The 10,837-nt window shown below is 41.0% G+C and overlaps 1 protein-coding gene across 3 annotated transcripts in view; it reads left to right on the plus strand.

Moving 5' to 3' along the window:
* The window catches only part of LOC106069234 (uncharacterized), a 37,897-nt gene that overhangs the window by 16,951 nt on the left and 10,109 nt on the right, over positions 1-10,837 (plus strand). For all 3 annotated transcript variants that reach the window (XM_013228851.2, XM_056005054.1, XM_013228850.2), the window contains exons 2-4: positions 4,511-4,824; positions 8,604-8,749; positions 9,480-9,693. In XM_013228851.2, coding sequence (XP_013084305.2) covers positions 4,534-4,824; positions 8,604-8,749; positions 9,480-9,693 — 651 coding nt within the window. In that variant the 5' untranslated portion in view covers positions 4,511-4,533. The remainder of the gene's footprint in view (positions 1-4,510; positions 4,825-8,603; positions 8,750-9,479; positions 9,694-10,837) is intronic.

The raw sequence follows: 10,837 nt of genomic DNA on the forward strand, positions 1-10,837 counted from the left end.
ATATTCTTTCTGAAAATTTTGAAACCTGGGTGGACCACTTCGGGGGCCGATTTAAGTTTGTCTTTGTAACCTTGTATTTCTTGCGTCGTACTCTTTGTCTGACTCTTTGTTCCTTGAATTTCAATCTGATAGGTCCAAAACTTGAAATATATAAGGGGCATCTGCTCTTTATGGCTTGCAGTCAAGGATGACAGAAACATATTTAGCAAGTTTGATTTGATCAATAACTTTCCCTTTTACTTCTGATGCCATCATGCCCTTAAGCTCGTTTTGAATCCTATGTCGCATTTAATGGTCGTGAGCCTCGGCGTTCTTATTTAGTTGAAGATGACTGAGTCGAATTTCGCCAGCATCTCAAGTTATTCTCAACCAAGCCTAAACTTGACCGTTGTTTGGCGCATAAAGTTTAACTGTTCTCTCACGAAATGCTTGTTATTAAAATTGCGCGGAATTGCAGATTTTTTTGTTTGTAATTTGTTATAGCACCATTGTGCTACCATTGTAAACATGTTTAAATTGATTCTTGTTTTGTCAGGTACAAAAAATAATTTTGAAAAACTCCAACAAGATTCGTGTGGGAGAAATAACGTGTAGCAGACAGAGAGACAGACAGACAGAAGCTTTGTAAAAATAAAAGTAGTCTCCCTTTTGTCTCAGATAGTGACATTATACCGCCCACATAGTTCTTCATATCGCTTCCTCTTCTAACCCTAACCTCTCCCACTACATTTTATTGCTTGAATACAATAAACGGAACCTTATGAAGTCAATAGTGTAAACAAAAAGCAGATTAATGAGATTAACTTTTAGAGGAAAAATCCCCAATACATGGCTAATGTCACTGCGAACTATTGTCCATGTTAATCCACCAATCACAAAACTAATTTTGTTCTTTGATATACAAGGTGCGTATTAGACTATTTGACATGTGGGGATTGTCTCCATGAAGATATCCAGACGCCCATTTGGTTATTGAAAAACATTATCATTAGCAAATTACAAGTTTAATTTGATTTGCCAGTGGCTGCCAGTTTGGTAATCAATGAAGCAGTAGTGTTCTTGATAGGATTGACAGACAATTGCCCTATCACACCCCCTCCTCCCGGTAATGTTTTCCCTATCAATACCAAACAACGGATCAGAATACAATTATCTTGTTGAAAGAGCGCGCCTGCCAACGATGTTTTTGTTCAAATACTTCAACGGACAAACATGTCCCACTATCTGAATTACTTCCGGGTGATAGCCATAGACAAGCAATAATACCATTTTAAGTGAAGCATGTTTACACCATCACGTGAGTATGACCGAGACCAATCGTTACAGGGAGGCCTGAACACTGACCTGCAACGTCACAACCCGTAGAGACCTATGACGTGGCAACGAGCTATTGGTCAAAACTTCCCACCGATTGTGACATGAAATGATATTCACTCCAAGAATGAAAACGTTGCTTTGCTAAACTGTTCTGATCAATAGACGTCCTGTCCGGGCCACAGCATGGCGGAGGCTATCCAGATAAAAAAAAAAAACACTATTGGACGCGCCATTGTCCGATTGATTCAAACGTTGCTTAGTTCAAACTTAAACTCAGGGGTCTGCGAGAGGCAGAGAAAATCGTCAATCCTGTTCTTCATGTCTGACACAGATTTACCGAAATCTCATTCTATTTTAGTTGCACACTTCATGAACAGGATTTGGGCTAGCCCTCACTTAAACCGAGTTTGATGCTAATGTTTCATTCATACGACTAATTTCTCGAACAAATCCTCGTTGTACATCTACGTCTGTTTTTTTTTTTTGAAACCTCTTCGGCTTTTCCACGTTTTACAGTTAGCTTCAATTCGAAATCCGCTAATTTAGCGGTTCTAGAACCTAAACAATTGAATATATCCACAAGAGACAACAATTTGTATTGTTTGAAGGCTTAGTCTTTACGTTTTCTATTTCTCTTTGATGTTACTAATACAAAACAAATACTATGCAATGAAATCAAGCATAATTACATTATTATCTCATATAGTTCATTGAAAAAAAGTAAAGTTCCCCTTTCAGACCTTGTGGTCTATAGCGCAGATCATGTAAAGGTCATCTGTTTCTGTGGCCTACGGTTAACAAGGGTGTCATGTGGCCAGCAGCACGACTAAGCGCCTTAACTTTTCCCCAACTTATGTCAGGTACCCATTAGAGCTGTATGGACTCAGAGGCGCCCGAAGATCCCGAAATAAAAATCCCAGTCATCACCAGGATTCGAACCCCGTCCCAGGTTCAGAAGCCAAGCGCTTTACCGTTCAGCCACCGCGCCTCCATATAATTCATTGGTCTAAATAAATGTTTCTCAACTTATCAACTTCAGGTAAAAAAATGTTCTCATCGAATGTTTAATACTGAAAACTTCCTTCTAAAGTAAATGACGAGTATATTTCCAATGGGAATGTCTGTTTTCTTGCCGGAACTAAGAACTGCGTCACAGAACATGACGCAAGGCATTTGTTACCTTTGCCTGCACCAACAAGTCTCAAATTGTGGGTCACGACGACCAGGGGCCCTAGTCTTGGAATGACTGCGTGATTTGTGATTGGCTATCGAATTTATGCCTTCAAGTTTAATGCTGGTAAAGACTTTAAAAAATGGAATATTTTATAAAGGCCAATGTCTACCCAGGTTTAATGAGTATTTGACGTTTATTGTAGAAAGCCTACACCTTATTTGAGGAGTTTGATATTTGTTGGCAACACAATCTTTCATTATGAGTCAGTCAGACATTGTGCTGGCCAAACAATCTTCAATGAACAATGGATCATTGTATTGGCAACACAATCTTTCATTATGAGTCAGTCAGACATTGTGCTGGCCAAACAATCTTCAATGAGCAATGGATCATTGTATTGGCAACACAATCTTTCATTATGAGTCAGTCAGACATTGTGCTGGCCAAACAATCTTCAATGAGCAATGGATCATTGTATTGGCAACACAAGCTTTCATGATGAGTCAGTCAGACATTGTGCTGGCCAAACAATCTTTAATGAGCAATGGGGCATTGTATTGACAACACAAGCTTTCATGATGACTCAGTCAGACATTGTGCTGGCCAAACAATCTTTAATGAGCAATGGGGCATTGTATTGGCAACACAAGCTTTCATGATGAGTCAGTCAGACATTGTGCTGGCCAAACAATCTTTAATGAGCAATGGGGGATTGTATTGGCAACACAAGCTTTAAAGAGGAATTAGTCATTGTACTGGTTACACCAGCTATAAGGAGCAGTATTGCGAGAACTTCCACACATGAAGTGAGTTTTCAAGAATAACACTCGGGCTAAAAACAGAATCAATGTATTTTTTTAAAACTGATTAGATACAATTGTTTTATATTAACCATTACCTAGACATTAAGTATCACAGTATTTTCTGCATTAGCCTTTTTTTTTAAAACAAGAATCTTTATTTCATCTAAATCAATCTTCGTTCCGAACTTGTTTTTGTTCATTTCTGATTAATTCTGACGATGTGTGTGTGTGTGTGTATAAAACAAAACGGTGATAATATCGAGATACAGGTGATAAATTGATAATGTCGCGATACACTTGATAAGTTGATAATGTTGATAATGCCGTGATACATTTGATAACTTGGTAATAACATGATGCATTTGATAAGTTAATAATGTTGATAATGTCGTGATACACTTGATAAGTTGATAATGTCGTAATACGCTTGAGAAGTTGATAATGTCGTGATACACTTGATAAGTTGATAATGTCGTGATACACTTGATAAGTTGATAATGTCGTAATACGCTTGAGAAGTTGATAATGTTGCGATACACTTGATAAGCTGATCATGTTGATAATTTTGAGATACATTTGATAAGTTGATTATGTCACGATACACTTGACAAGTTGATTATGTCATGATAAACTTCAGAAGTTGGTAATAGCATAATACACTTGATAAGTTGATAAATGGATAATGTGATACACTTGATAGGTTTATAATAACATGATATTTATTATAATTGATAAGTTGATAATCTTGATATAGTTGTGATATGCTTGATAAGTTGGTAATGTCGTGATACTCTTGATAATGTCGTAATACGCCTGATAAGTGAATAATGTTGCGACACGCTTAATAATTTGATAATGTTGACCCCCCCCCCCCCACTGCTGTGATTATATCGCTTAAAATAATAGATGTTACATAATATAGTGATCACGTGATAGTGGATCACATAATGTAGGCATCGCATAATATAGCATCACATATATGAATGACATAACAGGACCTGATAAATCTGATAATGTTCACATTAATCTGCGATATAAAAATGAAATTATTACAATTTAATTATTAATTGCTCACGCCAATGACTATCTCTTCAATGTATCCGAATGATTTGTTTATGAAATGTGATGTAGAGAAGATTTAGTTGAAGCATTCTGTCACAGCTATTTAGTTGAGGCAATCTGTCACAGACATGTTTTTTTTTGTTTTTCTTCTCAGAACGTCGTAAATAAGCGAAGAAAATGCTCCGGCTCCACCGGATGAGACGTCTGTACAGGAAGCTTCCTCGTCTGGTCAGCGTCCGGCCGAAGTTCAGGAGACAAGCCATTTTCATCCTACGCGTTCTGGCTATTGTGCTCCTGTGTCTTTTGACCCTGGCATTCGTTACCCCTGCAAGAAACCTGGTCGGTTACTTCTTCATCCCCGCCTCCTGGTTCCACCTCAGCTCTGGCCAGATCATTCAGATGTTTTATTTGGAGGAAGTCAGGTACCCAGTGGAACTGGGCGAGAAAATAACGTGCGAGGCAATAAAGGTAGATATATCATTGTAGAATCTTAAGATGAAGAGAATAGATATCATTGTAGAATCTTAAGATGAAGAGAATATATGGCATATCAATGTTCGAGTTTGACCTACAGGAAGCACAAGGATGTGCTTGTTGAGTTCGATAAGTTGAGACAATTTTATATATTACATTCGAAGCTTATATAGAATTGTTAATACTTGATAGATGTGAGTTATAGCCCTTAGTCATTGTGAGTTATGCGTCTTGTGTTGTGAACAAGTAGTTCTGCCCAAGATGGCGTCCAGTGAGTCCAATGATGAATGAATAAAAGTGTTCGGCCCAGCAATGACATAGTTGCCTTGATACTTCAATACGTACTTAACAATAATGTAAGAGATCATTATATATATATATATATATATATATATATATATATATATATATATTGTTACGAATCTCACTATCCAGGCTCTCTGCAAACTGCACCATACACCACCAACTTAAAGAACTTGACAAGTCAGGGCTCCAAAATAACGTAAAGGTTTAATGTCCATAAATAACAGCCAATACTGTACAATTGGCAGCACGTAGAACAGTACAAATAGCTCTGCGATAACGAATATCTCTCCGATAACACCGTTCCGCCGTATCAAGTCTTGCACTGGCCTCTCCGTCTCGTTCCGGGCTTGCACTGGGTTCAACAGTTCAGGACGGACTTCACACACTTGGGCTCGTTGTGTCGGACTCGATCACAGACCAAGATCAAGACGCCGTTCGTCTCAACTGTACTTGATAGTACTCCTCACTGAACCGTCGTAATGCTCCGTACAGAACCACACCGCTGAACTGTGCTGTAGTCGACCGTGTTCTGAACTCCTGTCGTGAACCCGCTTTCTGAACCTTCCTGTATTGAGCCCCTTTTTTCGACTGTCTTGACTGCGACACCTCCACTCTTTATATAGGGTCCCTACTGGCCTTCTCGAACCGGACAGAACGCCGCTCGACGTTTCTAGGTGGTCAGATGACTACAACTCTCGTGACGCTCATGAGCTCTGTTCACGACGGCGATCCTTCCCGTACCGTCCTGTTGATACTCGACTCGGTTGACCGTCGTAGCTCGTCACGGTTGACCGCTCGTCTAGCGCTGGCCTGGGGCGATTTGCGTCGGCTGACTACACTCACACCACTACCCCCATCTGTGCCACCACCAGGTTTATAACACTGCCCCCTCCTTAGATCTGTCCGTCCCGGACAGAATCAACATCATGGCATTGGCTGTGAAGTTTCATCGCTGTAGGTGGGGGTCGATCGGTGGCAGTTGGCTTGCGTCTTGAGCTTAATGGGGCCATCCATGTTGCAGTCAGCAATGGTCGCTTCCTTCTTCTCCTCCAGTTTGCCTTGACCTGGTTGCCTCGCCGTCGTGCTTTCATCGCCATCCACGTGAGAAAACGTTTTCTTCTCCTCCAGTTAGCCTTCATCTGGTTGTATCGACCTCGTGATCGCATGGTCATCCATATTGCACTCAGCAAAAGTCGCCTTCTTCTTCTTCTCCGCCAGTTGGTCTTCATGTGGCTGCAGTTATTTCTTGGTAGAATCACCATGCACGTTGGACTACGCAAACGCCGCCTTCTTCTTTTCCTCCAGTTGATCGTCCTCTTGTTGCAGTGACGTTTTGGTTGCATCGCTCTCTTGTCTGTCGGTACTGAGGACAGCCACTTGACACATGGAGAGGTAAAGGATGTAAGGGCAGGGATTACCAAGATTGTTGACCAAAGAGGTGGCTTCATAGGGCTTTGCGAAGAAGGACTGGGATGGGCTTCAAATCCACAGGACAGGGAATTGTGGGACAGGTCATCATCTTCAGCCTTGTCTGGAGGGCATGCTCGTGGGGCAGGTTGGCAACACTCCTCGTGCAAAGGTCCCTCGTCTTCGGCTTCAGGCTCCATTCGGCTTTCTTTACCACCATCAGGACATCTCTCTCTCGTCTCAGTATTGGGCCAATCGCTTGTTGGTTTCAGACCCGGTCGATGACTTTCATCTTGCAAATGTCCATCAAAGTCCACGTCAGACTGCCTTGGATTCTCTTTACCACCATCAGGACTTTCCTCTCCAGTCTTGGCAACTGGACCAACGTCTGTTAGGTTCGGACCTGGCTGGTGTCTCTCGACTTGCGTATGTCTCTCAACGGCTTCGTCAGGTTTCAATGGGTCCTCATGATCACCGCCAAGGCTCCTCTCTCTGGCTTTAGCATCTGAACGAACGTCTGAGTTGATGATCCTCTCCTCCACAGCAGGTAGGCGTTGGTTCATGGCAGCTATCTTGGTGTTCATGGCATCTATCTTGGAATTGGTGTTTTCTAGCCCCGAGTTCATAGCTGCCATCTGCTCCTGTTTGCTACTGGCGATTTGTCCCTGCATAGCTAACATCTGTCCCTGCATAGCTGCCATCTGTCCCTGCATAGTACTGGTGAGCTGTTCCAGCAAATCCGGTTCGACTTCAAAAAGGTATGTGTCCGGATCTTCTTCTTCTTCCAACATGTCTTCTCGGAGGCGTGCTTGTAAAGTTTCCTTGTTTCCATATGTCTTCAGCCTTCGTTCACGGAGTTCTTGCTTCAGTTCTCTAAATTCAAGTTCGTACAGCAGTTTCAGACGAGCCATAGTAGATCCGATCCAATCCGATTCCGATCCTATCCTATCCCACTTCTGACACCAGTTGTTACGAATCTCACTATCCAGGCTCTCTGCAAACTGCACCATACACCACCAACTTAAAGAACTTGACAAGTCAGGGCTCCAAAATAACGTAAAGGTTTAATGTCCATAAATAACAGCCAATACTGTACAATTGGCAGCACGTAGAACAGTACAAATAGCTCTGCGATAACGAATATCTCTCCGATAACACCGTTCCGCCGTATCAAGTCTTGCACTGGCCTCTCCGTCTCGTTCCGGGCTTGCACTGGGTTCAACAGTTCAGGACGGACTTCACACACTTGGGCTCGTTGTGTCGGACTCGATCACAGACCAAGATCAAGACGCCGTTCGTCTCAACTGTACTTGATAGTACTCCTCACTGAACCGTCGTAATGCTCCGTACAGAACCACACCGCTGAACTGTGCTGTAGTCGACCGTGTTCTGAACTCCTGTCGTGAACCCGCTTTCTGAACCTTCCTGTATTGAGCCCCTTTTTTCGACTGTCTTGACTGCGACACCTCCACTCTTTATATAGGGTCCCTACTGGCCTTCTCGAACCGGACAGAACGCCGCTCGACGTTTCTAGGTGGTCAGATGACTACAACTCTCGTGACGCTCATGAGCTCTGTTCACGACGGCGATCCTTCCCGTACCGTCCTGTTGATACTCGACTCGGTTGACCGTCGTAGCTCGTCACGGTTGACCGCTCGTCTAGCGCTGGCCTGGGGCGATTTGCGTCGGCTGACTACACTCACACCACTACCCCCATCTGTGCCACCACCAGGTTTATAACAATATATATATATATATATATATATATATATATATATATAGGCCTATATATGGATGGATGGATAGATAAGATAAGATAGGTAAGTAGATAGATAGATAAGTAGGTAAGTTGGTAGGCAGACAGGCAAGGAGACAGACAAGCACAAAGACACAGATAGGCAGATACAAGCACGCAGACAGACACGGGCAGATGTAGATATTTATATTTCCCATGCTAAAATATTTCCGTTGTAACATGGACATTTCCCGACCATTGGTTTTGTTTCTATTTCGTCGCAAGTTTCTGTGTTGACTGCCTCTTCTCCTCCCACTCTATGCAGGCCAAGATAGAGTCAGTGGATTGGACCAAACTTGTCTCCACACTGGACAGCCTCCCTGCTTACGATGACCACTATTTCTCCCAGCTTGTGGAGCATGCTGATGTGTATGGAGTGTCCAAAGAAGACGTCAGTCTCATTCATATGAAGTAAGTCTCTTAACTGATGTGCAGTAGGAAACTCTCATAGAAGTGCACACACATTCTCTCTCTCTCTCTCTCTTTCTCTCTCTCTCTCTCTCTTGCTTTGTTCTCTCTACGTTCTCTGGTCTTCTCTTTCTAATTGTAATAAGTTTTTATGTGTATTATTTGCTTCTTTGTCTCTATTTTGTTCATTATTTTGTTTAATAGCAACAAGGAAACTATTACTTTAGTATTCACAAATATGGCTATATGTGTTGGGTTTAGTCCCCTTAAATAATTCTTAATGCTATTTCAAGATAATACTTTAAACAGTTATTTATTGTACCTAACAAAATACAAATCAATAAACAAAAATACTCAATTAGTCAATCAATTATTGGTAATTAATTATTTTGTTTGATACCAAAGATAGGAAATAACTAGTACATTATTGTTGGATATAGTTTTAAGGACGGGGTTCTTCCCCGTTGGTAAATTTTTTAAAAATCATTTTTTATGTTTTTTATATTTTTCTTGTTCTATTTCATTCCATCTCTCTCTTCTTTATTTTTTTTTGTTTCTCTTTTCATTTGATTTATTCTCTCCTCTCTCTCTCTCGTTCTCTCTCTCTCTCCCTCGTTCTCTCTCTCTCCACTTTGCGCAGTTACACTAATGTCTATAAGTATACTCACACAAGAGTTTATCCACATTCAGCAGCGTAAATCCCATGTTAAAATGTCACTGATACAATCCCCAGATATGCGCCCTTCAAGCCGCCCATGTCCTCAGCGATGCAACGCCAGCTTCGACTGACCTATAAAATCTTCCATTTGGCTATGACGACCTTCAACGTGACCTATTTCTTGTGTGAGGGGACAATGCTGGGATCCTATCGCCATCACGGTTTCATCCCTTGGGACGATGACATGGATCTCTGCATGAACGGATCTGATTGGTTGCGGGTAAAACAGGTGACCATTATACATCTAATCTATATCTTCTTCTAGTGCTTAGTGTCCTTTTCAGAATGAATGCATAAGATAGCACAAGTCTAGTGAGTGCATAAGATAGCACAAGTCTAGTGAGTGCATAAGATAGCACAAGTCTAGTGAGTGCATAAGATAGCACAAGTCTAGTGAGTGCATAAGATAGCACAAGTCTAGTGAATGCATAAGATAGCACAAGTCTAGTGAATGCATAAGATAGCACAAGTCTAGTGAGTGCATAAGATAGCACAAGTCTAGTGAGTGCATAAGATAGCACAAGTCTAGTGAGTGCATAAGATAGCACAAGTCTAGTGAGTGCATAAGATAGCACAAGTCTAGTGAAGCCTGCACTACCACTTGAAAAGAAGTTGGCTTTAATTAAAATAAAATGGGGGACATGGTGGTCGATTGACTTCCGAACAGAGTAGTCACGTGTTTGAATCCCATTGAAGACTTGAATTCGATGCAACATTTTTTAGGACGACCTTGAACCACTCAACTCTAATGGGTACTTGACTTAGTTGAGGAAGTAAAGGCGGCTGGTCGTTGTGCCGGACACACGATACCCTCGTAAATGATCAGCTATAAAAACATATGAACTTTACATCATCTGATCCCATAGATCGCAAGATCTGAAAGGGGTACCAAATTAAAATACTCCTCCCCTTCCCCCTAAATTTGGTTAAACGCTAAACCAGCTAAATATGTATAATACAATTTTCTTGAAATTCGGACAGTTACTTTTTTTTTTTAATGCTCAATAAACATTTTTTACTTTATATAGATACTTCCCTTTATACAATTAACTTCTAGGGAAGTCTAACAATGCAAAACAAATGGTTTTGTTTACTACTTTTGTTTTCCTGGGGAAAAAAATTGCTGGTAAATCACATGGCAAACACTTGATCTATATAAATAAATACAATAAGTAAAAGTAGGTCCTACCAACAGTTCTACCATTATTTGTTTCACTATTTCTTTAAGTCATATTTATTAAAACTACGTTACGTCTTAGGTCATGATTCTGAATTTAAAAAAGAAATGCGTTCCGAAAACCTTTTTTTTTTTTTTATAAAATTCTCACTCTAAGCAAACCTGTGTACGATGCTAGAAAATGTGACCAAATGAC

The sequence above is a fragment of the Biomphalaria glabrata genome, chromosome 11 (assembly GCF_947242115.1).
Source record: "Biomphalaria glabrata chromosome 11, xgBioGlab47.1, whole genome shotgun sequence".
NCBI lineage: Eukaryota > Metazoa > Mollusca > Gastropoda > Planorbidae > Biomphalaria > Biomphalaria glabrata.